This window comes from Vidua chalybeata, chromosome 28, assembly GCF_026979565.1.
Source record: "Vidua chalybeata isolate OUT-0048 chromosome 28, bVidCha1 merged haplotype, whole genome shotgun sequence".
In the NCBI taxonomy this organism is placed as follows: domain Eukaryota; kingdom Metazoa; phylum Chordata; class Aves; order Passeriformes; family Viduidae; genus Vidua; species Vidua chalybeata.
In genome coordinates, this window is record NC_071557.1 from 2,830,542 (window position 1) to 2,857,000 (window position 26,459).

Genomic DNA, 26,459 nt, shown 5'->3' on the forward strand with positions numbered 1-26,459 from the left:
GCTGAAAATCTGGTTGCTGGAACCACGACATGAAGAAAACCCTTTGTTTGATTTCTGTTTAGCTGAGGTGCATCAGGTCCATGGAGCCGTTTCCTTCAAAGTGATTTTGTCGCTGTCCTTCCTTTTCCCAGATCAAACCCATGACCTGGAGTGTGGTTTAGAGGAAGAATTGGGATGGAATCAGAAAAAATTAGGTGTGAGGCTCTTCTGGACCACTTGATTTGGGCTTTTTGAGCTCAGAGAAGGGCTGTGGTCTCTGGATGGGTGCAGGGCTGCTGTGCTGGAAATTGGGGTTTAATACTTAAATCAGAATTTTTGCTGCTGAAAACAGCTTTGTTACTAGATGAGGCAGCTTTTGGTAGCTCAATTCCTTGACACATAAAAGGGTCATGAAGCATAAAGGTAGAAGGAATTGTGATATTTTACCAGCTGAGAATTGGAAGCCTCTGGATGAAATAAGGTCTGTGATTATGGACTAATCTCTGGGTCAGTCAAGGGCCTGACTTTCAGTTCACGGAGATTGATTTTATTCCTCTTGCTTTCACAGAATTACTCCCACTTCACATCAGTGCCAGGAGAATATTCCTGCAGCCGCAGCCTGACAACTCCAGACTTCTAAGTAGGGACCTGTGCAATTACCAGGGCTGAATTTAATTACAGTCTCTCAATAAAATGGCTTGTGACAGAATGTACAACTCGATAAATTCACCAGATTTCATCACATGCAGTTGCTGTGGGGATTAAGTTGTATTAAAAAGGCAGATGTGTTTATAGTGACCAAGCTGCTATTTAAAGTTTTCAGTAGGGGAGATCTGCCTGCTAACAGTTAAGCTTAAATGTTAAGGATTTTCACCTTATAAACTCCTCTTAAACAATAGGCACATATAATGCTGGTAGGAGCAGGAAATAATGTGTAAAACTGCAGTCTGTAATAGCAACTGGAACCCTGAATACATGTTTTTTATTACATACACAATTTTGGTAACATCTGACCCTAATTCATGTTTATATTGTCCATTTCAAACAGTTTTTCTCCTTCCTGGTAGTGGCATTCATGAGCTGAAGCCCCAGGAAATTTTCAGGCGTGCTTTGGATGACACTTAATTAAACCAGTTGAAAAAAATCCTTTCCAGAGGAAAGCTGGAAGCATGGGCTATTAATAGAAGCTCCAGGAGTGGGTTGTTTGCAAGCCAAGGCTTGCTCAGCTGAGGCAGGATGCAAAAAAGAAAAAAAAAAGCACATGCCACAATGCCAGGAAGCTATAAAACCCATTAATCCCCACCCATGAGAACATCCATCCCAAAAGCAGAGTTTTGTTTTCAAGGCAAGGCAAAGAGTTGGATCCAACTCTCCCTCTGGAACAATAATTTCTCTGGAGTTTAGCAAGGGGTCAAAAATATAAAGGCATTGCTCTTCATCTGCATTTTTTTTTTTTTTTTTAATTTGAGAGAGATTCCAAGTGCCAGCAAGAGATCATATGGGATTTTTCTGGCTCTGGTCTCAGAGTATCCTGCAGGCTCTTGAGTATTCCCGAAGCCTCTGTGCTGGATCCCTCTTGCCCATCTCCCTTCTTGCTCAGGGTGCAGATACCACCCTGCTCCAGGAAAGCTCTTCAGGAGCAGAAAGCCCCTGGGTTGGGAAGAAGGAGCCAAGATGTGATGCAACATTTCCTAAAGCCACCATTTAAAGCTGAGATTGGCACCATTTTCAGTGGGCTGTGGAAGTGGTTTTAAAGTCTGGGAGCAGCTGGATGAAGACAAGGAGATGTTTCAGGCCAGCCTTAACTGTGGTCCGGCTTTTAGGCTGTCCTTTCTGGAATCAGTTGTTGGACTTGATCTGTGTGGGTCCCTTCTAGCTCAGGATATTCCATGATTCTGTGAATTGTGTAAAAAAAGCAGTAGGAAAAAAAAAAACTTCGAAATTACTTGTGTATGTGGGGGATTGTGCTGGGCTCTGATTTTAGTACAGGTTTTATATTAATACATGATAAGAATGTGTTAATAATGGGTGATGCTAGAACTCTATATGAAGTGCTGCTAGCACTTCTAACCTGTGTAGATTTTTCCATGGTTATGTTAAAACAACACTGCTTTATTTTCCCAATACTTGGAGCATTTAATCCATTCCCCTAAGTTTTTGCCTTCCCCTTTCATTTCACACCCAATTTTCTCCCCACCAACATCTCACCAGTTTGGCCCATGAGATATAGAATATTCCAGCATGGCTGAGTGCCAGCTTTGGTGCAGAAGAGCAACATGGATCGTCGTCTCACTTCAGCTCATTGTCTGCCTTTAATCCTGAGCCGATTAATCTGCCCAAGGAGGAGGGAAGGACCCTGAACTGAGTGGGGCAGGCAAGAAAGCAGCCCTGGCTGGTGGTGGGTGGCAGCTGGAATACTGGGAAGCAGGAGCAGATGCACCTTGTAAGCCTGTGTATAATGATAGGAGAGCCAAACCAGGAATGGGAAGAGTAATTAAGAGTCTGGATGATTAGGGCTGGAGCATGTGTGTCCACAGGTGTTCAAATGCCACTGCTCTCAGAGGGGAGGTGAGAGCTTGGATTGTCTGGGAGAAAGACAGACTGTCCAGGTGTTTGGAATCCTGTCAGTGTTTAGCAAGCAAAAAATTAGAATATTTGTAATGTATAAATAGATTTTCTCATTTTTTTAAAAGAAATTCATTTGCTGGTGTAACAGCTTTGTTTGCCCTCAGCCCTGGGGTGCTGCATTTTGGGTTGTGCAGCTCAAAAGGTTAAAAGATAATCTACAGAATGTTTTCTGCTCTTAGCTGAGAAACCAAGGTAACCCTGAGCTTGGCTTTGCCCTATGCCTTGCTGAGAGTGTGTTAAATAAAGAGAAACATTAGGATTAGGCCTGAATTTCACTCAGATTCAGGGAGCCACTACACAGCCCACAAAGCTATTTAATTTCATCTTTGAAGATTTCAGCCTGATGAAGTTGATGAAGTGATTCTTACATTATCTTTTCCTTTTTTTTTTTTTTTTTTTTTTTTTTTTTTTTTTTTTTTTTTTTTTTTTTTTTCTTTCCCGTCTCCGTTTTGTTTCTGGTTTTGGAACAAGCTTTGAACTTAAAAATGAGCTGGCAACTTCCTTCTCAGACTTTAAGCAGCTGAATTAATTTGCACAGCAAAAAAAATCAACAACAGGAAGAAAACATCTGGGCTGGGAAGCACACCAGATCAAGGCTGTGGTGGTGGAGGGAATAAAGGGGTGACAACAGCCTATGTCACAGCAGTTTGTCCTAAGTGTGCCCTGCAGACGTGGGGCCACCCAGGGATTGAACATTCCTGGTTCCTGAGGTGATGGAAGGAAAGATGGGGGAGTGGGATGGGATTCCCAGGGAGAAGGAGCACTGTGGGATCGGGACAGCATTGCTTTTCCCATGGGAAACCTCCTGGGAATTCTCCCGGAGGGAGATTTGCTGTGAGCTGGGGTAGGTCAGCCCTTGTATCCATGGTCCTGGGACAGATCATCCCCAGGGGTCATCCTGGAAGCCTGGGGCTGTGGGAACAGAGGAATGGAGCCTCCATCAACTTCTTGTGCTGCTCTGGAGCACAGGCACCTGAAATAAAAAGCTTTTTGTTCTACTCTGAGCTCTTGAGCTCTGCCTGAGAGCTGGAATTCCTGGCCATCTCAACAGAAGCAGTTTGAGAGCTCAGTCCTTTTAAGAGCAGATGAAGAGTCAACCTTGACTACTCTCCTTTCCTGGATCTGGGCTCATTTTTACTTATTTGGTCTCCCCCAAAACCCCACCCTCACATGAAGGGATGTAGGCCATGATCTTACAATGTGTTTGGCTCCTCCCATTGCACAGAGGATGGAAGAATTGAGGAGACTGCCATTTGTGTCTGAATTGCCTCCAGACCAGGATTTGGTATTACACCCACTTTCTCCATGCCTTTTGTGCAGCATCCACTCCTCCTGCTTGCTCTGCTGTGGCAGCATAGCTTCCACCCTGGCCAGGTACAGGATCCCAGCTGTTGGGCCCCTCTCCAGGGACGTCCCTGTCACCATGACTATCTCTTGGTGTGCTCTGCCGGGTCCTTTCCCTGAGTCTCTTCAGACCAGTTCAGTCCCAGAGTGCAAAGGCTGTTGCTTACCTTGCACTCTCAGGCTGCTTTCCTGCTGAGTTCTTCCATGTGGATGTGGGGAAGTGGTTGTTTGCTGATGTTTGCCTGGCAGAGCTGCTGTGGAGAAGAAGTGTGCTGTGTTTTGAAGGGGCTAGAGAGTGATTTGGCTGTCAGGGAGCTCAGGGGAGATGCCACAGGAGATATTCCCAACCCCTGGAGCTGACTTCCTGCACACTTGCACCAGCACCTACATGCCTGACTCCTATTGCAACCAGCTGTGGTTTGGCTTTGTCAGAGAGCTAATAGAGCTCCCTTACCCCTGGTTCCACTGCCTCCAAAAAATCCCAGTAGTTATCCTTGGGCAGTGTATGAAGTGAGGTGGTGATAAAGCTCTGATCCCTGACAACACAGTCATTCCTGGGAGCTCCAGAGCATTCACAGGGTCTCAGTGCTGGGCTTTGAGGACTCTGTATTAACCACTTGTTATGTTCAGGCACAATTTTCCAATGCCCACAAGCCATCCATCATCTTCGGGCTGACAGAGCTCTGAGGGCACCTTTAGTCTCAAGTGGAGATGGATTTACTCGTGTGACGTGTTAAGAGATTAAATGGACTTTTTTTTTTGGCTTTTTAATTAGACATTTGTGTAAACCTGGGCTTTCTCCACATCCCATTGGAAAAGCAAAGTGAATGTTATTTTTCTCCTTGTTGTTCATTCTATTTAAGCTAAAGATTAACTTTGGCAGAGTGACAGGGGCTCTGTACTGGTCAAGAAACAATTCAGGCTGGAAGTTAGTGGAAGGTTTCTGACCACTGGGGTGGAGCAGATCATGGAACAGAAATGGGATGATTTTTTAAAAAACATGTCAGTTTATTATCTGCTTATATTTGGGCTGCTTTCCGCAATGGCGGTGAAAAGCACATTCTCGGAGTGGTGCCAGACAGGAGGCAAATTTCCAAGTTTTTACTTGTAGCATGGAGTTCTGTGATGGGTACGGAGGGAACAAAGACAGAGACCACTAGCCACTCCTGAAGTGCCGAACTGATTGAAGCTGCAGCTGCTAAGGCAGTAAGGATGTGCATAGCATGTCCCTTCCTTGGTGTGATGTTTCCAGGGGAAAAGCCTTTTGGAAAGCACAAATATTCTAAGCTGTCTCCCTTTGCAAAGGGGAGAGGGTAGGCAGAGTTTTGCAGCAGGGATGGTTGTTCTGTCCTGAGGGTGAGTGGAACTCACAGGCTCTGTCTCTCATCTTAGCTGTGACTTAGAGCAGCCCTGATCGTCACCACAAAATTAAAAAAAAAAAGCTGCGGGGATTTCTGTGCTGATAATTGAAGCAACTTTTTGTTTTTCTGTGTGTTTTAATATAGAATCAAGCCGGGCCCTCTCTTCCTCCTCAGCAGTGCTTCCCAGTTTGTAACCCCTGAAATCCCACAGGTTTTTCTTACTCTCTCAGTTCAGTACTGGAGATGCTGACTTGCTTTTTTAATTTCCCTTTGTCTTTTGAAGATCTCAGAGACTCCATGTGCTCAAATAAAAACCAGGAACACTGAACCTTCAGATCCAGGTCCCTTGCATCACCCTTTGAGGGTGTCCTGCAGCTGCAAGCTGCCTGTGAATCCAGTTGCTGCAGGATTTGGTGTGATGATCAAACTAAGCAGGTGCCAGAGGCAGCAGGACCTTCTCAGTGTCAGAGAGATCTCCGCAGCCACAAATTGTTGGTCCTGCTTCCTCCAACATGGAAGTTGATTATGGAGCAGCAACTCAAGGAAAATGAGCACCTTCCAGAGGACTCCTGCTTGGGATGTGTAGCACCAACAGTTGTAGTAAGCAAGTTGTAGAAACAACTAATTTTCCTTGAGTTGCTGCTCCATAATCAACTTCCATGGCTGCATTCTCTAGAAACCACTGAAAAATTGCAAACTTAGACATATTTTAAAGGGAAAGAGGATGCCTTGATTTTGCAGCAGGCTCTGCACAACTGTGCTTGCTGTCCTGGGCACCCAGGAAAGCTTCAGCACCAGGAATTTACCACTGCTTTGGTTGTCATTCCCAGTTGACCACGTGGTTCCCGAGCCTGGGACCAGTTTGCTGACTGCGTTCGATCAGTGGCGAGAGTGGGCAGACAGCAAATCCTGCTGTGACTACTCCCTGCACGTGGACATCACTGAGTGGCATAAAGGTGTCCAGGAGGAGATGGAAGCTCTGGTTAAAGATCATGGTAAGCTCAGGGAAGCCTTGCCCCTCCTTGTTTTTCAGGATCCCCTATTATTTAGGGCTGTCTCTCATGCAGTATTTTACTTTTATATCCTAATAAAGCTGTTTTGGGCCCATTGGAGTTTATTTTGGAACTCCAAAAATAAAGGAGTTTTGGGCTCCTTGAGAAGGTTTGGGCAGTTGGGATTGCAGAGGGCTCAGGGGTTGGGGCACACTGGTGTTGCAGCACTGATTTTCTAGAGGTGAATCTCCTGCTTTTCCCATGCAGAGCTGCTCCTTTGTCCAGTGAAGGTCCTTCAGGTTCATCAGGGCCTTTGATGATACCTGCAGCCATTAAAGTGCTGTAAACAAGGGAAATAGGAGCCCCAGGAGGACCAATCCAGCTCTGGATGCTAAAAGTGAAGAGCTGAGTAAAATTACCTCATAGGTTTCCCCCCTCTTTATTTCCTTGGCATTTCATCCACAGGCTGGAGTAATTTTCCATCCTATTTGTAGTTTCAAAACCCAGCATTTTATGCTGTAATGGGAGCTTCCCACATATGCTGGGTGAGAGCTTTTACTGGTTCCAAAGGCTGGAGAGGAAAAGCCAGCTTAGGATCAGTGGGTCAGTTTGGACGCATCAAAGACACATATTTCCCATTGTTCTCCCTGGAGGTTGAGGGGGATCAGCTTTGCAGGCCCAGTCTCTGCTTTTGTGTGAAATGCATTTTTGCTTTTATTTTGTTACCCAACCTCCTACAGTGAATTCATGGAATTACTGCTGGGGGCTGATTTAGGGATTGTAGTCCATGGTTTTACCTGCAATGTGCTCTCTTTCCCCCAGGTGTGAATTCCTTCTTGGTGTACATGGCTTTCAAAGATCGCTTTCAGCTCAGTGATTCTCAGGTAGGAAGGAAGGCTTCATGTTTAATTTGTCACAAATTAGTGTTTAAATTCAATATCCTGGCATCTGACACTCTCACCTGTTTCCAAGCTTTATGTGTGTAACAGTACCTAAGATCAGCAACAGCACCCATAGCTCTGGTTTGAAAATTATATTTTTAATTAAGAATAAAACCTTACCAACAGCAAACCCTGAAAGACTTGGCCGAGGGAAGCAATAGTAAAACTCTCATTTTGAGAAGTCAGAGGTTTTTTTTAGCTCCTTTGGGGTAGAAGCAGTGGCAGTTCTAGGAATTGCTGCTTTATGTCTTTGCACAGGGCAGGATAGGGAGATCTCTGGGCTAATTATAATTATTCTGTTTAGAAGCTAAAACTGATCCTGGTCCAGAGGTAGTTTTTTGGTGGTAGAATCACTGTGACTTTAGAAAGGAATTAATTGCCCTCCTGTTTGCTGTTCTGGTGGGCACATTTGGGCACATTTAGCGGTTCAGAGGGGCAGTTTATGTTTCTGAAGGTATGGGAGGAGAGGAATTCCTCTCTTTCTGAAGGTGTGGGAGGAGGGAGTGTTGGTGTGTGAGTTATCTCTGAGGCTCTGGAAACATTTTGATGAGGGAACATTGATGGCGCCAGCTGGGGGTTACTGGACCTGAACCTGCTCAGGCTGGTTGCTGGAGCAGGAAATCACACTGCTCCTACCTCCAGATACTGGATTTCCATGGAGGACATGCCCCTACCACTCAGATATAATGGGATGTTTTTCATGCCAGGCATCAGTAAATGAAACATCAAGCAGGTACAACTCTGCAAGTCCTTTAAAATCATCCAGCAATGGGGCTTGAGTTGTTGCTGTTTCTTCCTCCAAGGTACTCCAAACCTGCCACTGGATGATCCTTCTTTGCCCATCAGCAGCATCCAACTGTGGAATTGGGAAATTCAGTGGCAGGCATGAAAATGGTTTGCATCTCTCCAGCAAAGCACATCTTATATTGCTTAGTGCTTCTCTTTCTCTTTTCTCTTCTGCAAAATTCTGTTTTCTGTGGGGATCTGGGGTGTGGCCTTCCCAACAGGTGTGTTCCTGTTGTGATGTGTGTTATCTGTCGCCCAGATTTATGAGGTCCTAAGTGTGATCCGGGACATTGGCGCCACAGCCCAAGTGCATGCTGAAAACGGTGACATCATTGCTGAGGTATGGCCTGTCTGTTCTCTCAGTTATTGGCTTCAAATGCTGGGAGGGGTTTAAATTCTGACTCCTTCTTTGCAAACTGAGAGCCACCCAGCCTTTTGAGAGCATGGCATGGCTGTATCAAGGGTGTGAGCAGGGCTGTAAGCAGTTTTTAACCCGTTTGACACTGATAAAATAGGTTTTTTGTGGCAGCCTACAGTTTGGGGTGGATATTGGGCATTTCTGCCTCTCTCCCCAAAAGTGAAAAGCTGGGTGTGACTGTCACTGTGTGCAACAAAATATTCTGAAGGAAATAAGAAGCGGGGGAGTGGGAAGGGATGTAGCTTCATACAGTACATGGGGTGCTGATGTTTGGGGTCTGTTTATCCTTCAAACAGCAGCAAGGGAAAAATGTTAATAATGTATCCAATTTAATCTTATCTCCAGCTCATTTTGTACATTGTGTATTGTGCCTCAAGCACCCAGAGGATTTCTGTGTTCTTTGGCTGGGCAAGAACCCACCCCAGTCCTTGAGCCCAGTTGCAGGACCATTTTTTCCATGAGTTATCATTTTGCCACAAGATGATTTTATAGATGATTTTATAGATGCAAATGAGTGCTGAAAGTCGAGGGGCTATGAACCCAGTGTGAAGCAAATCCAAATAAAAGGTTTCCTTGAACTCCTGTGGACAAATCAGCAAGGTTTTGTGAGCTCTGGTTATTCTCAGCAAAGGAAGTTGGACAGGACCTTCTTGCAGGGCCGTTATGCAAAGCCCCATGTGATTTTTAGCCAGTACAGATGCTCAGGTTCTCACTTATGCCCCTTTACAATAGCTGTGTGTGCTGCAAGAAAAATTCCCTGTTGCTTTAAATCTCATCCCTGCTCTTTTTTCTTCTCTGCTTTAGGAGCAGCAAAGGATCCTGGAGCTGGGGATCACAGGCCCTGAAGGGCATGTGTTGAGCAGACCTGAAGAGGTGAGAACTCCCCTGTCTTTGCATTTACCCCCCTCCCCTGTTTATAACATCTCTGCATTGCCATTAAGTACTTCATGTTGGGATGAATGTGGCTGGAAACAAAATTCTTCTGTATTTGGGGTTATGTTGGTGGAATTCTGCTACTATCCTTTCTAGGTCCAGTGTCTTGGTCGTTATTTTGTCTCTCTTGGTCTCTCTTGGTCGTTATTTTGTCAGACTTCCAGTGAATAGCAGAATTTTTAATATATGCCCAAATCGTGACATTGTTTTTAGGTACTTCATAGCTTCCATTACTGTGATACTTGATATTTTGATGAAATATTACCAATGGGATGGGGGTTTTTACAGCAATGGATTAAGTGGTTTGCTGAGGGCACAGAAAATATGTACCAGAGAGGGGAGGTCATGCTCAGGCCTTAGCCCAGCACTTTATATAAAATAGTTACCCTTCATATTTCTCCATGGATTTCTCCAGAGATGAGCACTCCAATCCCTCTAAGCTTTTGAAATAAATCCCAGAAGTATGAAAGAGCCTTAAAACTTTGCCTTTGAGGTTGGTTCCCATTGCATTCTTCACTCACAGTCCTTCGCTGTCTCTAAGCCGGACACCTCACCGTGGCATTCCAGGTTTGTGGGGTTCATCTGTTCTGTACAAGCAGCTCTTTTTATTCCTCCAAGATCCTGGGGCTTTGCTGCCTTCCAGATGTGGGAGTTGGGGCTGTGAGTTCATCCACACATGTCCCTCGTGCTCACTCTCCATTTCCTCCCCTTGATTCTGACAAGCAGCATCCAGAGGCATTTCAGTAGGAACATAAATCATTCTGTTGCCTGGGGAAAAAAAAAGTTCCACTTGTAAGTGAATCCTCACAGAACACAGAATCTGTGTGTGGCTTCCAGAGCTGGAATCTTTTGCTTCCTGAAATTGTGAGCAAACACTTTGCACTGAGCTTTCCAGTCACCCATCCAATTTGTGGTTTTTTAACATATTTTTTGGCCTGCATCAGGGGAATGGGAACAGATGCTGGTGTGACACTTCAGGGAGTTCAGTTTGTGTTGTTTTCAAAGGAACACTGCTCTTACCTTAAAGGATCTGGACACAAACCAGCCAAGTTGTGTCTGGCTGTTTAAGAGCTCATCCTTCATGGAGCAGGAGCTTTAAACTGTGAGTTGTGTGGTTCCAAGGCGTGGATGGATTGTTAATCTGTGCACGACTGTGCTCTGCCTCAGTGCAGGGAGGAAAAAGGCAGCCTGAGGACACGTGGCTGCCACAGATGAGGCTCAGTGAAGCCTCTCCCTGATGTCACATGGGGCAGCCTCTGTGCAGCTGAACTCAGCTGTGCTCTGCTCAGGCTTGGGAAGCCTTTGGTCCAACATTCTCCTCCTTTAAAGTCATAGGAAACAGAGCAGGAAATGATGTCATCTTGTTCCCTCCTCCCCTTTCTGCAGTGTGGGAATGACTCTGTGCTTTTAAAAACATCCAGCTCCCCTTGGGCTAGCTGGTGATAGAGGCCAAATTCCAAGGGTGGCAGCAGATCCCTAATTCCTGTTGACTTCAACGAAGTGGATGTTTGTTGTATCCCTCTGGGGTGCTGTTGACACTAGAATTGGCTTTTCCTGCTGTCCCTTAGGGAATGCAAAACCAGTCCTAAGGATGATTGGCATCTGACTGGAGAGCTCCTTAATTCAGACCTCCATCTACAGCAAACCAGCAGGAGTTGCTGAGCAAGTCTAAAACATTTATTAACTCAACACTCCCACTCATTTCAGGTAGAATAAATCAGAGTGAAGCATTCAGGGACTGGCCACATGCACTTGTGTCTTGGAGTGCACACATCTGAATTCCCAGGCTGGCAGGAGGCTCATACTGAGGCTTAAGTTTCACTGCTGACTCAGGGGTTTAGCTTTGCTCATCTCAGTGTTCAGCACAGAGGTGAGCAAGAAAACAGGGCCTGAGTTAAGACAGCACCATCTCAAGTCAGCCTCACCCATCACTTCTTGGAAAACTCTACCCCTCACAGCTCAGTTCATTCTGTGATGACTTTTCAGAGCAATCTTTCATTTTTTTGGTTTTTTTTTTTCCAGCCACAAAAATGCTGGAAGCACAAGCAGTCAAAATGCTCCAGGAAATGTCTGTCTTTTGTTTTGTTTTGTTTTGTTTTGTTTCGTTTTCCAAGAGAACTGCTGTGCTAGGGCTTCTAATGCATACGAATAATTGCAAAAGTTCCCCTTTGGACTACTTGTTGGGTTATTGTTATATGCCTGTCACCATAGCATCTGGGCACAAGGCAGGAATTCAGCAGCCTAGTTCAGAAAATATTCTCTTGCTGCTTCACAGTTGCTCAAACGCCTTCTGCCCAAAAGTCTGGGGGGTGTGTGTTGTTTTATCCCTGCTTTGCCTGCAGGGAAACTGAGACACGGAGTGGAAATGGGGTTCCCAAGTGCTGCAGAGGCAGAGCCGTGCACAGACCCGCTCTAGTGGGGAGTTTGCAAAGGGAGGCCATGGCTTGGAAGTTCTGGCCTGTCTGAGTCCTCCCCTTGTCTCTCAGAAGGGACAACTGGGCTTCTCTTGGCTCTTCCTTTCAGCCCTTGTGAGTGGTGCTGGCTGTGACACTTTGGGTCCAACATCCTGGAACAAAACCCTCCCTCACAGCCTTTCCCATTTGCCTGGGGCATCAGGGTGAGAAAATACGCCATTGTGAGCATCACCTGCCTGGGGCTATAACCCTTTAGGCCCCAGAGAGCACCCTGCTGACTCTGGGGGGCTGGTTTGCTGTAAAAAACTCGTGGCTTTTGTTTTCCTGGAGCATTCTGGCTGCAAACAGGGCATGGGTGCAAGTGGTGGCTTTGCTGGCATGAGCAGAGCTGTTCAGGACACTTGGACCTCAGCCTGGCCATGGTTCCCTAAGCTGGTGGTTCTTTTCCTCCAAGGACAGTGTTAAGAGCCAGCAGTTACAGAAACCCAGAGTGGTTTGGCTTGGAAAGGACCTCAAAGCCCGCTCAGTCCCACTCCTGCCACGGGCAGGGACACCTTCTACTACTCCAGGATGCTCCAAGCCCCATCCAACCTGGCCCTGGACACTTCCAGGAATGAGACATAACCTGTCTGGGCAATGTATTCTGGGACAGGTGATGATGATTTGTGGCACTTGGGCTATCAGTCACTGCAGAGCAGATTTTCACAAATGCTGATTGTGTGCCAATGCCACCAGAGTCCATGGGAGGGGTTCTGGGAGCCTCTTGCATTGGGGAATCTGGTGGGGGATTGCTCTGAGTTTGTTTCCTCTGTTGTTCACTTGGAAAATGTCTGTGGCATTGCTGGCAGCAGGCACAGTGAGCATAGCCCAGCTGTTCAATCTGTCTTCTGGATCTTTTGATTAGGACGTGTTTGATCCATAAAATCAGAGCAGTGCCCATCATCCTGAGGCTGCAGTTACAACATGACCCTCAGTTTGGCTGAGGTTAATTCTCTGTACACATGCAAGGAAAAACAGTTGATTTATGGGGTGGTTCACACTCTCTCAGATCCCAAGCCAGAGACTGTAGTGGAGGGTACAATTTAGGAGGCTTGTTTGCAAATGTGGTTTACCAGAGTATGTGGTGCAGCATCTCCCTTCTCCATGAGCTGGAGCAGTTCTGTTGAGTCAACATTTACTTGCTTATTTTTGTCTAGGTTAAAGAAGGGGCTTAATCATTCTGACCCTGAGCACCTGGACTGGTGTTTTAGTTCAATCAGAGAGGCTCTGAAGCAGCCTGGGAGAAATGGTGGTAATGAGAGGGGACTGCAGCATGATGTCATTTAATTGTTGTGATTGCGCTGTGCCTTTTCAGGCTCAGAGGTGGGAAATGCCTTGTCACTCTTTGTTCTCTGGGAGAGTAGGGTGTGAGGATGAGCGGGGTGCTGTTGGGTGTCCCTGACCTACTGCCGCCTCTGTTCCTCAGGTGGAGGCAGAGGCTGTGAACCGGGCAATAACCATTGCCAACCAGACCAACTGCCCCCTGTACATCACCAAGGTGATGAGCAAAAGTGCTGCTGATGTCATTGCTCAAGCCAGGAAAAAGGGTAAGTTATTTCCTCCTTAGCTCATGCACTTCAGCTCCTGCCAACATCAGCTTCATCCCTACAGGAAAGGTTTCTTTTTCATTTCCCACACACCAGGGAAAGTGGCTGTGTCAGAGCCAGGAGCTGCTTGTTCTGTTCAGTCCTGAACTTGTCTATTCACACTTATCCTCCCCCACCAAGCCATGTGCCTTCATGATACCACTGAGTCATTCCATGCTCTCCCCATGTAGTAAATTCACCTGGAGACTGCAACTGGGTCCTCCTTCCAGCTGCTGTGGTTTTCCCTTGGTGCTTTCTGCTGTGCTTCCTGGGGTCAGCAGTGATTCCTGAGGGAGTTCTTGACTCACAAGCCCTCTTGTATTTAGCTGGAGTAGCCAAAGAGGCCCACCAGTTCCAGCTGCCTGCTGTGCTTCTTGCTTGTGGAATAGATGCTTTCCACGTGGTGTAACTCATAGCCTGACATCCATGCAGGGATGGGAATCAGCAGGCTCGGTTAGGTTTGGGAATTGCGACTGCCTCTGATAACTCTGCTTGGGGATGCTGCAAGAAGCAAGACTCAGACCTGCTGTGGATCCTGCTGCCCATGTCTGTCCTCTCTGACTGAGGCTTGTGAGGGAGCTGAATTGCTCTGAGGGATGCAGGAGCTTCCCCCAGTCCTGTCCCTGTTGCCTGGCCCTCAAGGAGTCAGGATTGCTCATGGAGTGAGTGCTGTCTGCTGCTTTACCCTGTTACTAAACCTTTCACTTCTATTTAAAGCTGCTCAGGTTGAGTGAGTAACCAGGAGGAATGATTTACCCCCTTCTTTCCTCACAAGGCTTGGATTTAATTTTCTGCAGCCTAAATAAGCCTGGATGGATATACAAATGACATCACTTTCCATCTGGGTGTTTGATGCGAGAGGAGCTGATTTCCAGCAAACAGATTGGTGTTTGTGCATCGGCTCAGGAGTATTTTGGTCCCATGATTCCTGTTAAAGGAGTTGGTGAGGAGGACTGATTTTCAAGGCTGTCTGTGAAAGCAGCTCAAGCCGTTTGGAATAAATCTTTCTCTCCCAGCTCCATCGGAGGGGATCATCCTGAAGGAAGATGCATTGACCTAGCAATGTGGCTGCATGCTGCATCCCAGAAAAGAACTTGATGTCGCAGTGCAGCTGTATACTGAGAGCCAGGGAAGCCTCTCTTCCCTTTTCCAGATAAAATATTGAAGGCATATGCCCCACAAAGGTGGAGCATCAATAGAAACACTTCTTGCTACACTCAGTGTCCTGAGACCACAAGTTGCAAGTCCTGAGTTGCAAGTGGAGTGGGGCTTCGGGATGAGGGACCACACACCTGGATCACAGAAAGCCATAAAACACAGCTTGGCTTGGGTGGATGTTACCCTGCCTGTGAAAGGTGCTGGGATTGTCCCAGATGAATGATCCACAGGGCTCACTTCACTCAGCCTCCTGAGCCAGCCAGAACATGCAGTTTTCATTCAAAATGCATTTTCTCCTTATAAAGAGAATTTGAGGTATAAATGGTGCCCCATCCTCAGTTCCTTTATTCAAATAACTCAAGTTAAATGCTGTGCAGTAACCAAGGAGGGCCACACACACTGGTCTTGCCCTCCCAAACAATAGAGGAAACAACCAAGACTATCCAAGGCAAAACCAAACCAGGACTGATTTGCTAAATGGCAAAGAACAGACATTATTTAAAGCCAGATGTTCCCAGTGGCTTCTGTATGGAGGAGATTCCCTGCAGACTCTGTCGCTGGCAGATCTGGAACCCGAAAACATCACTCCCTGCAGAACAATATCCCCAGTGTGCTGGACCACAAGCGGCCTCCCATTAACAGCCAGCATGTGTTAGGCCTTGCTTTGATTTCAGAACCCTATTTGTGGCCAGTGATGTCAGGGAGCCTCTTCCTCTGCTCCTGGAAACTCTCTAGCAAAGGCTGTTCCTGGACGTGCTGTGTCAGCAGGGTCCTGGGAGCAGCATGGAGCCAGTTAATCATTGTCCTGCCTCAGCTAGTGGGCTTTTTCCCAGCTGTCTTGAGACCCCAGAGACATAAGAGTAGCTCTGGCAATATAGTGAAAGAAGTATTCTGTCTTTTCACTCTGCATGGTGAGGTGTGAGACCCTGCTGACCAGCTCTGGTTGTCCCTCTGCCCATCTTTCCTGACTGAAGTATTTAGGGTTGGCATCTCAGCCACCCTCATCTTTGGTAGGCAGATCCAAACCCATGAAGTTTGGAGGAGGGGAAGTTTGAAGCTTGGGGAGGCAGGTGGGTGGGCACAGAGCAGATTTTGGCAAGGTTGCATTTGGTGAGCAGATCCTGGGACTGCCAGCTCGTGCTGCTTTTGAAGTTGCATCATCTGCTTGGTGTGCAGATGGTGCTGGTACATTCCAACTTGCAGAGTATTCTGGCCTTAAGGATCTGCTGTTCCTTCATGTGGTTCCAAAAATGTTAATGAGGAGGAAGGATGCAGTGGTGGTGAGCGCACTGGACAGAGTCAGGAGATGCAGTTCCGTTTCCCAGTTCTGCCACAGTTTTGCTGTTTGGGGGGACCATAGAGTTCCCTTGCGCTGCATTTGTGAACCAAGAACTCTGATATTTCCCCTGTGATGGGATTTCTTTGTATGCAGAAAAATTTTCTTGGTAGGAGTTTTCTCCCACGTGGTCTATGCACAGACCCTACTCCAAGAAACCTGGCCTTGTTAGAAAGTCTTTAATTCATACTATAATTTACAAAACTCTTCTTAAAATTCTTTCTCTTGCACATCTCTTCTAGATCAGACTGAATTTCCTCACTCCCTTACAGTTGCTCTCAGCTTCTTCTACAAAGTTCTTGGCTCAGGATAAATAAACAATAAATTTAATATAAACAATAAAATGAATCTTTACAGTAACCATTTCAAGGATAATTAATCAGTGCCAACCTCTGCAGTTGTGTAAAGGATTGTGCACATTTTGCTGCTCCCAGCTCTGGTCAGTAGCAATATCTTTATTTAATGCTTCAGAGGAAGTACTAGGCAGCCCTGCAGCATGTGTCCTTTCCCAGGAGGATGCCTTCTGCCAGGAAGCCAGGCTGGAAGTGCACATTCCTTGGTGTTCACAGAGGGTTTATGTGTGTCCCTGTCCCACAGGCACTGTGGTGTATGGAGAGCCCATCACAGCCAGCCTGGGCACTGATGGATCCCATTACTGGAGCAAGAACTGGGCAAAGGCAGCGGCTTTTGTTACATCCCCACCACTGAGTCCTGACCCGACCACTCCTGATTTTCTCAACTCATTACTGTCCTGGTGAGTAGAGCTTTCTGTGTTCAAACAACATGTGATCCATCATGAGGAAATGGGTTATAAAATAAGGGATGTTGCTGCCAGCAAGCAAAAAGCTGTTTTACCTTCAGGAGCATTCCTGTGACAATAAAATACCTTAAATACCTTTTGTTTTTCTTCCAGTGGAGACCTCCAAGTGACTGGCAGTGCCCACTGCACCTTCAACACTGCTCAGAAAGCTGTTGGGAAGGACAACTTCACCCTGATCCCTGAAGGAACCAATGGCACTGAGGAGAGAATGTCCATCATCTGGGATAAGGCTGTGGTAGGTCACACCTGTCATGAGTTTACATTTCAGCTGGACATTCAGAGTGGAAGGAGCTGCAGGAATGTGTTATTTTCTTGTCATGGTCCTTCCACTTGGTGTTTTTACCCCTGTGGAGATCCTTGGGAATCTGCTGCACTGCCAGCTCTTAGCTGGCTCATGCAGTGACTCCTGTGGTGTCCCCCCAGGTGACCGGCAAGATGGACGAGAACCAGTTCGTGGCTGTGACCAGCACAAACGCAGCCAAAATCTTCAACCTGTACCCACGGAAGGGCCGCATCGCCGTGGGTTCTGATGCCGACCTGGTGATCTGGGATCCTGACAGTGTCAAGACAATCTCTGCCAAGACTCACAACATAGTAAGGATGTTCCCTACTATTCCCTACTTCCTTTCCCCCTCTCTTCCAGTGCCAGGCTGTGCTGCCAGCAATGCGAGCTTGTGACAACTCAGGACTCATTTTCCCCGTGCCTGAAGCCCTCTCTCTTGTCTCACTCTGGAGCTCAGTTGTGTGAGCAGGATGAGTCCCTCTGAAATCAAGTGGATTCCCCCTGGAGCAGGGAGCATGTCTGCTCTTCCTGAGTGTTGGGTGCATAGATCTGAGCTCACAGAAAGCTCTTTAAATCCTCTAAAATATGCAAAGACCTCTTAGGGCAATGTGTTGTTTATGACATCCAGGCTTGCCAGTGCTGGGAATGGCAACTGCCCCTTTTCACTGAAGTGTTATCAGCTTGCAGACACTTTTTCTGGAAATCTGGCCCAGACCTAGGGTCTGAGTGGATTTATACCACCTACTGATCTGGCACATGTGTGTGGAGTCAGGATTTGCCTGGTGGTCACCCCCACATTAGCTGGCAAAGGGCAGTACCCAAACCAACCAGACCTTCCCCTTAGCTCTTCTGCAGCTTTGTGGCTGTTAGCTTCTGCAGTGGTGGCACTCTTAGGGATGCTTTTGCTGAGTCCCATGCCTTACACCTGTCCCCTGCAGTGACCAAGCTGTCTCAGTCTGTGGTAATCTGCAGAATAGTTCCAGTGCAGGGGCCTGGCTGGAGTCTCCCTGTGACATTCAAGCCCTCTCTCAGACAAAGCAGCCACTGTTTGCATTTGTTGACAGCTTGTTTCGCTGTTGACCATGAACCTATGGAATATTTTCCTGGAAAAAACCCTGCTTGTTCTTTCTTCCCATGAATGCTTTCATTCACTCTGGAGCTGAAGGAGCAAAATTTTCTTCCACACTTGGATCCCCGGGCACATTCACAAAGAAACATCATTTTTTTTAAAGGTTTGGTTCACTTCCCTGTGACTTAACTCTTTGTCAGAATTGGTCACAGATGGTTTCACTTCATCCTGCCTCTGCTTAGGCTTCTGACAGAGGAATTCCAGGAGTCTGGTCACTTCAGTCACCTTAGAGGTGCTTCCAGACTCCTTCCAATCTGGAGAGGAATGACATAAGAAGAGGGAACCCAGGACTCACTGCTTTTAGGTGCCAGAATTCATGATCTGAACCTGGGCTTGTACTTACAAATAGCTCAGAGAGATGGAAGTAGTTTGGGTGGAGTGCTTGAAAGTAATTTCTATTTAGTAGCTGTTGTCTTTGGGAAATGAACTGGGGTCTTTCAATTTCCTGACACAGAATTCATAGACTTTCTCTTTTGTGGATATGCTCTAGTGCAGTCAGGATTGTTTCCATGAATTTGGTATGGATTTGGGCAAGGCAAAGGAGAACCAGCTCCATTCAGAAGTATTTTTGTCTGCTGAGAGCTGCAGATCCCCCAAAACCCTGACAGTGTGTAAGAGGCTCCAGCACTCTTTGGCCAGCTGTGGCCAAAGGCTGCATCCTTAAGCTGTGCCAAGAGGATGGAGGAGGAAGGGCTCTCATTCCCAAGAGTTTGAAAAGCTGAGCAATCACAGCTTGTTTGTTTACAAACGCATCTCTGACCTCGTCCCCTGTCATCGCTTCACCTGTTGTACCTGGCATCACACCTGAAGCTACATCAGGAGGAATTTCTCCATGGAAAGGGTGATTAGACATTGGAAGGGGATGCCCAGGGGGGTTTGGAGTCCCTATCCCTGGAGGTGTCCAATGAAGGCAGCCTGGACATGGCACTCAGTGCTCTGGGCCAGCGACAAGGTGGGAATCAGGCATTGGACTCAGTGACCTTAGAGCTCTTTTCCAACCTTAATGATTCTGAAATTCTGTAATTTTTTGGGTCTTACACTGCATGATGCCTTGTGTTAGAGGAGAAACTGATACAAGTGATGCCCTTGGAGTCCAGACATCCTGGTTTGGCCAAGCAGAAAACAAAAGGCCCCTTGACAGTCAGGCACAGGGACAGCCTCTGATTATGTGGCCTTGGACGATTGCTACTTTTTGAAATGTTTGAGCAACTTACGGATATTTTCCAAGAATTCACACTGCTCTTGCCACTCTCTGGCAAGGAAGCATCAGGAGCTGGAGAGGGAGGTGGTGTTGTTCTTGGAAGCAGCCCAATCCATAAGCTCCTGACCCAGCCTCCTCCTTTACCACCCCGTTTTTTTTCAGGCTGGACATGGTTCAGACTCGGTTTAACCACTGGTCTGGCTAATTGCAAAGCTGCACTCAGGCCTGCCCATACTTATAACATACTTCAAGGGCAAACTCCATCATTAACTTGGTAAAAAAGACCTGCATTTGACTCAGAGATGGTCACTAGAGTAACAGTCCCCAAATAACATGGTTGCATCTCATTCCAGGATGTTTCACATTTGCAGTGATTTCTTTCAAACTTGCCTTTTTTCAATGGTGTGATGTTTCCAATCCAGTTAATTGAGGATGAGCAATCCCATTAAAATAAAATAAGATTGTCCTGATCCCTGACCCATCAACCAAAACACTGGTTTGAAATACAGATTTTTCCAAATTATTCTTTTATTAGGAAACACACATAAAGCTTTCTGTGGCTCCTAAATCTGCCCCCAGCTCAGCAGAGATAGGTGCCTAAATATATTTAAACAGGGAGGCTCTCATTTGAAACTGTTTTTTCTCTTTCTCAGAGAAGCTGTGGCTGCTCTATCCCTGGAAGTGTCCAAGGCCAGGTTGGACAGGGCTTGGAGCAACTGGGTCTAGTGGAAAGTGTCCCAACCCATGGCAGGGGTTGGAATGGGATGAACTTTAAGGTCCCTTACAGCTCAAACTATTCTGGGATTCTTTATGAACCTTATTTCAATGGAAATTTTGCATTAATAAACCTCTAAACTTAAACTGATAATTAAGAGCAGCCTTTATTAAATCACAGCAAATACAGCTCAGGTAAGCACTGTTGAGTTTGCTTCAATCTGTCTTTAAAATTTTGGCAATTAGCATGGCTGATGATTGCTAATTAAAGCCCAGCTGGCTCTGCTGGGTGAATATGTTTGCTTTATGTGCTGTTTTTGCTCATTACAGTCTCTGGAGTACAATATCTTCGAGGGCATGGAGTGCCGTGGATCTCCCCTGGTGGTGATCAGCCAGGGCAAGATCGTGCTGGAGGATGGGAATCTCCACGTCACTGAGGGCTCTGGGAGGTACATCCCCAGGAAACCCTTCCCTGACTTCGTTTACAAGCGCATCAAAGCCAGGAGCAGGGTGAGTGTCAATGGTTGGCTGCACATTTGTTCTCTCCCTCTGACAACCCCGAGTTAAAGCGGCTGGAAAACAGATGCTGTCCCCTGGCTCAGGCCACACTGCTGTTCCTTGGATGGGAGCTACATTTGTCTCATTCCTCTTTCATTTTTGCTGTTCACTCAAGTCATTACAGGAATATACTTTGGGTTGAGCTTGGGTTTTTTGCAGGTTTTAATTTTTCTCTGTCTGAGGACAGCCAAACTGAAAATGTGTCCAGGAACCCTCGAATTTGGCCATGAGTCAAACTACCCAGAACCCACCAGGTTTCTCCTGTCACAGAGGTCCCAGGAAAAGTTAGTATTAGCATTTATATATCAAAGCTCTCAGCAGCAATTTAGAATTGTAATTTATTGTTACAGATATGTTATACTGCTTTCCCTTCTGCCTAGATACAATCAGATGCTCTTGTCCGGTGATTAGTGAGTCACAGGCACAGCCTACAGACTGCTTAAAAGGAACAATGTTCTATTTTAAGAGGCTAAAATAGTTGGAAAGTGATTCTGTAAAATGCACCCATTCAAAACTGAACCTGTCTTTTGATATGCCTGAATTTGCCTGACAAGGGAGATGACAGTGAACTCAACTTCTGAGAATTGAAGAGATTTATTTACAGATGAAATAATTTCTGAGAATAAATTATTTTGCTGTTTGAAGTGTTGCCCTCTCCTGGACAACTCCTGAGCTATGTTGGTTCTGCTGGCCACAAGTGATCCTCCCACTCCTTGCAATTATCTTTCTTTGATTGTTCTTTTAAAGAAATTGCAAGTTATCAAAATTACAACCTGGCATAATGTAGCCCCATGGAGAACACATCCCTGGTTTCTGCTGTGTCCTCCCACAGAAATACATGTCTGGCCCATAAATCAAATTGGGCAGCATCTCAACTGGAATAATTGCATTTATCCCAATCTGCAGCTCCAGGGCTGGCAGTTGAAGCCAGCCTGGCTCTTCTGGTCTGCCCTGCTGGTCTCAGCACTGCTTGACTTTTTGGGGATGAGTAATAAGGTGCATTTGAGACCTATCAGGAGCCTTTAATCCAGTGGCAGGTAGGTTAGGATCATTAAAGGATAGCACCCTTGGGGCAGGGGACAGACTGGATGGAGCCACAGCACATTCCATATCACATACTAATTAGTAGGCATCTTGTCCTGCACAAAAATCTAGAGCCAAAATAGGAACCTACCCTGTTCCCAACTCACAGTACTGCACAGCAAGGATGAACCAAAAGTGGGGGTTTTGGGAGTGCAGAGCAGCCAAGTCCATATTGCCAAGGAGCTTTGGGGTGCCCACGGACTCAGAGCCCCTCAACTCTCCCATCATGGAAGGTGCTGAGCTGCACAAACACTGGTTTTAGCTTATAGGAAAATACTTGTTTCCTGCAAAACTGTTTGGGTTGGAGAGAGACACAGACATGTTTTATATAGAAAGATTTATATAGATATGGATATAAAATAGAAATAGATGGTAGATGCAATGCAGATATAGATATAAACATATAGTTATATAGATATAATATAATATAGGTAGAGATATAGAATATATATAGATATAATACAGATATAGAGCTAGATATTAAATAGAAATAGACATGATATAGATGTTGGTATAATACAGATATAAATATGTTACAGATATAAAGATATAGAGATATAGATATAGATATAGATGTAAAATAGATATAGATAAAATCTAGATATAGATACAAAATAAATATAGATAGAGAGCAGCTCCCCAGGGATGAGTACAGAGGAGATGCTATGTGCTTTCAAATTCTCTTACCAACAACCAATCCTGAAATGTGTGTCACTGGCTGAGCCACATCTGGGCAGTTGTTGGGCTGTGTTGTGGCTGTGTTTTAAGGTTGTGTTGTGGCTGTGTTTTAAGGCAGTGTTGCCCTCTCTCCCTGCAGCTGGCTGAGCTGCGGGGGGTGCCCCGAGGCCTCTATGACGGCCCAGTCTGTGAGGTGTCGGTGACACCCAAAACGGTCACACCAGCGTCCTCAGCCAAGACCTCTCCTGCCAAACAGCAGGCACCCCCCGTGAGGAACCTGCACCAGTCTGGGTTCAGCTTGTCTGGTATGTGAGTTTGGGAATGATTTATTGCTGAGTGATTTATTGTACTGAAATCGTGGCTGAATCTGAGTTCATTCTCCTGGGATAGGGATGGAATGACAGAGGCTGTGGGGGGATTTTAGCTGGGAGCTTTTCCCTTTAGAGAGGAAGAAGAGTAGTACAGGAACTGTCCTAAATTCCTGCTTCTTCTCATGACATGAATACTGAGCACTCCAATGTGTTCTGGGCTCAGTCCTTGGCTGGCTGGCTAGAGAGGGCAGATCATGGAATCCTGGAATAGTTTGGGTGAGAGACCTTAAAGCCCATTCAATCCCACTTCCTGACACGGGCAGGGACATCTTCCACTATCCCAGGTTGCTCCAAGCTGCATCTAACCTGGCGTTTGACACTTCCAGAGATGGAGCAGCTACAGCTCCTCTGCGAATTTCATCCCAGCCCCTCTCACCCTCACAGGGAGGAATTTCTTCCCAATATCTCATCTAACTCTGCCCTCATTCAGCTTAAGACCATTCCAACTGTGTTTAGAAATGGGAATTTTCTGGTTTTAAGAGGCTATTGCAAAAAACCCTTTTTCTTTTAAGATGACACACTTTGCCAGCTGAGAGCAGCTGTGGATCTGGGATGTGAGAGATTTGATTTCTCAGCTGGTGTTACAGTTGCAAGAAGGGCAGAGTATAGAAAGGGATGGGAAAGCTGGCTAAGGGATAATCATTCATCCACCTCTTACTGTGCAGGGCTGGGTGCTTCAGGTGCTCAGGGCAGAGATATTATTAATGCAGAACAGATTTCAGCAGAATTAAGGCAGTGTGGGCCAGTGAAGGCTTTTCCCCCAAAGACAGAATCACAGAATGGTTTAGGCTGGAAAAGCCCTCTAAGAGCAAATCCAGCCATTAAGGCAGCATCAAAGTGCCACACCCACATGGATTTTAAACACTGGCAGAGTTGGTGACTCCTCCTCTCTCTCCCACAGGGGCACAGATTGATGACAACATCCCACGCCGCACGACCCAGCGCATTGTGGCCCCGCCGGGTGGCCGTGCCAACATCACCAGCTTGGGCTAAGGACCGAACCCTCCTGTGCCCACCGGGTACACCTGGGGGGGACCGGGGCACCTGGAGACCCTTTTTGATTCTTTTAGAGCCTGTGACAGTTACTGCGGGCACCGAGTGTGGGGAGGGGCTGAAGTAAAAGCACCTCTTTCAGTCCCCTCAGGTTCCTTTCTCATCTTCACCAACCCCTTGCACTTCCCCCCCTCAGCCCCTTACACATTTAAAGAAATAAACCCTGTTTTGACACCTCTGACATGAAAGAGTAAATGTAAAGAGGGTATTTGAGATACATGGTCTCTGTCCTATTCAGCATCTTTCTTTTAGTAAAGGAAGGATAAAGTGAATTTCCCAGGAGCTGCCTTCAAGACACACACACACACACACACAAAAGAAAGAAAGAAAAATAAATGCATAAAAAAAGCTTTTTTTTTTTTTTTTATGTCAAGCAGAAGAGTAGTTCAAGGGTTTTAAACTGGATATTCTGTAGGGTTCTGTGTTCCAGCAGAATTAGCTAGGCAAGCACAGAGGGACAGGAATCCCAGCCTGTCTGTGACCATTCTCCACCACCAGCTCTGAGGTCACTAGATGCTGCCAGGAGAGAGAAACAGGACCCAGCACTAGGAATGGCAGAGAACATCACCCCAGCCAGTGGGTGAGCCAGAATCCTTGGGGACTCTGTTCTGTTCAGTTGGTTTTCCTTGGTTTCTTTTTTCTTCTGGACTTTGCTGCAAATTAGGTCCTTGAGGAAACTTCTTTTTAAATGTTTGTGTGTGTGTTTTTAATATGTTTGTGTCATTGTGTTTATGAAGCCTTATCTGAGAACTGGGAATCTCCCTGTTCTTCCCGAACCTCATCCAAGTAACAGACTCCTGCCAGTGTCACTGCCACTGCCACCCTGGTACTTTAGGTGTCCCTTAGTTGCATTTTCCAGCCATTTCTTGTCACGTAGCTGCAGTAAGGGCATGGATCAAGTCCATAGGATCTTCAGTCCATCATGTCTTGAGCTGGTGCAAACAGAGGAGCTGGACACCATCTGAGCTGCTGGGATGGAGTATCTGGAAGCGTTTGTAGCAGTTAGTTTTTCTTCTGCCCCTGAAGATGGGTATGGATGGGCAGGGAGCTGTAGGCAAAGAGCAACACGTTGCTTGAAAGGTTTTTGTAGCAGAAACCCCCTCCCTGGCCATCAAGGAGAGGTTATTTAAAGCTTTGAGGGCTTATCTTTAGCTCTCAAAGGGCAGTCAGGGAGTGTGTGCTGAGCACCTGTGGCAATTCCAGTCCAAGCCCAGCTGCTGTAACTGAGAGCTGGCTGAGTCCCCAGCAGCTGAGAATCTCTTGTACAAATGTCACAGCTACCCAGCCCTGCAGGAATCCTGCACATCCCCATGGGAAGGCCTGGCTGTTCCCCACCCAGCCTCACATGCCTAGGATTTGAGACACCATCAGTGGTCCTTAAAGGAATGCCTCAGCTTTGGGGCAGCCAGCAGGGTCTGGGTGTTTAACCACCCTCTGGGATTGAAGGTCTGGTAGCTCTGGGACTGGAGGCTTCTTGGTTTTGGGACATGGAGGATAAGCCTGCACCATCAGATCCCTACTTAGGCATAGCTGGAGGGCTCAGCAGTCCCAAGGACATGTCTTAGCACAGAGAGCTTTTATTACCAGAGTGTTGCCTCCACTGTCTGCCTGCCCTGGCACTTGGCTGCATCTTCTGCTCCCTCTTCTCTTTATGCTTTGCCACCTTCATCAACCTTGTTTTTCCATAGCTGTATTTTCTTAAATGGAGTTTACAGGTTCTTTTAGGAAAAAAACCTATATATATATATGAAAGCTTTCAAGAAACGAGTACCAAATTTGTTGTTATGAGGTGTCAATGCTGGGATTTGCAAAGTGTCTGGAAGCTACTTAGCTACCCAAACCTTACCAGCTGCAGCACCTAAACTCTTTAGGCCCCTTTGAACACAAAAGTTAAGAAAAACTTTGCCATATTCCTCCACGCATTTTCCATTTAGGTTCATCTCCTGGGTCTTCTAGTTTTGCATAAAGAGTTTGCACTTTGTTTGTTAAGTAACCCATAAACTTAATATATATATTGCAGCTATTTTCATTTTTTAATTTTTTTCTTTGTCACCTGTATGTTAAAATCAATTTGAATGAGTTGGGGAGAAAAAAAAAAGAATTGTGGATCCGTTTCAGTGCTACGAAACACTTGCAGCTCTTCAGTATTCACTTAAGTCTTCCTTTTTTTTTTTCCTTCATGACTCATGATTACTTGTTAAATTTTAATTTGTTCTTGAAAAGGAAAGAAAAAAAAATCACAAAAAAAAGTTTTTTGCAGGCTATGTAAGCATGTTTTTTTCTGTGAGAGCTCGTTCGCTTTGTGTCTGTTTAATGAATGTCATATGTAAATGCTAAAAAAAAAAAAGATGATGACTTAATGAATTAATTAACCGCAGTGACTTGAAGCTCTAAAAATAATAAAAGAAAAAAGTAGGATTTAATACTAGCTGGATTTAACCCTTGGATTTGTGATTGTGAACCATGAGTGGAAGAGCTGTAAGTGCTAAAGCTGATCATGTGTGTAGACAAAGAGGAGTACTGATATTTGACCATTGTCTCAATGGCAAAAACAACCCCCCATCCCAACCCCAAGTCTTGTGTTTTATTCCTTAAGAACTCTGTGTTATATTACCATGGGAACTCCTAATAAAGACAAAATGTTGTTGTTTCAG

At 46.0% G+C, this 26,459-nt stretch overlaps 1 protein-coding gene across 4 annotated transcripts in view; it reads left to right on the forward strand.

The window, feature by feature from the left end:
* The window catches only part of DPYSL2 (dihydropyrimidinase like 2), a 56,256-nt gene that overhangs the window by 27,672 nt on the left and 2,125 nt on the right, over positions 1 to 26,459 (forward strand). For 2 of the 4 annotated variants that reach the window (XM_053966538.1, XM_053966534.1), the window contains 11 exons: positions 6,143 to 6,307; positions 7,127 to 7,188; positions 8,291 to 8,371; positions 9,254 to 9,322; positions 13,262 to 13,382; positions 16,513 to 16,669; positions 16,829 to 16,970; positions 17,159 to 17,329; positions 20,393 to 20,572; positions 22,521 to 22,686; positions 23,654 to 26,458. In XM_053966538.1, coding sequence (XP_053822513.1) covers positions 6,143 to 6,307; positions 7,127 to 7,188; positions 8,291 to 8,371; positions 9,254 to 9,322; positions 13,262 to 13,382; positions 16,513 to 16,669; positions 16,829 to 16,970; positions 17,159 to 17,329; positions 20,393 to 20,572; positions 22,521 to 22,686; positions 23,654 to 23,745 — 1,406 coding nt within the window. In that variant the 3' untranslated portion in view covers positions 23,746 to 26,458. Of the gene's footprint in view, positions 1 to 6,142; positions 6,308 to 7,126; positions 7,189 to 8,290; positions 8,372 to 9,253; positions 9,323 to 13,261; positions 13,383 to 16,512; positions 16,670 to 16,828; positions 16,971 to 17,158; positions 17,330 to 20,392; positions 20,573 to 22,520; positions 22,687 to 23,653; position 26,459 lie in introns of those variants that run through there. The other 2 variants (XM_053966536.1, XM_053966537.1) reach the window with 1 other exon arrangement.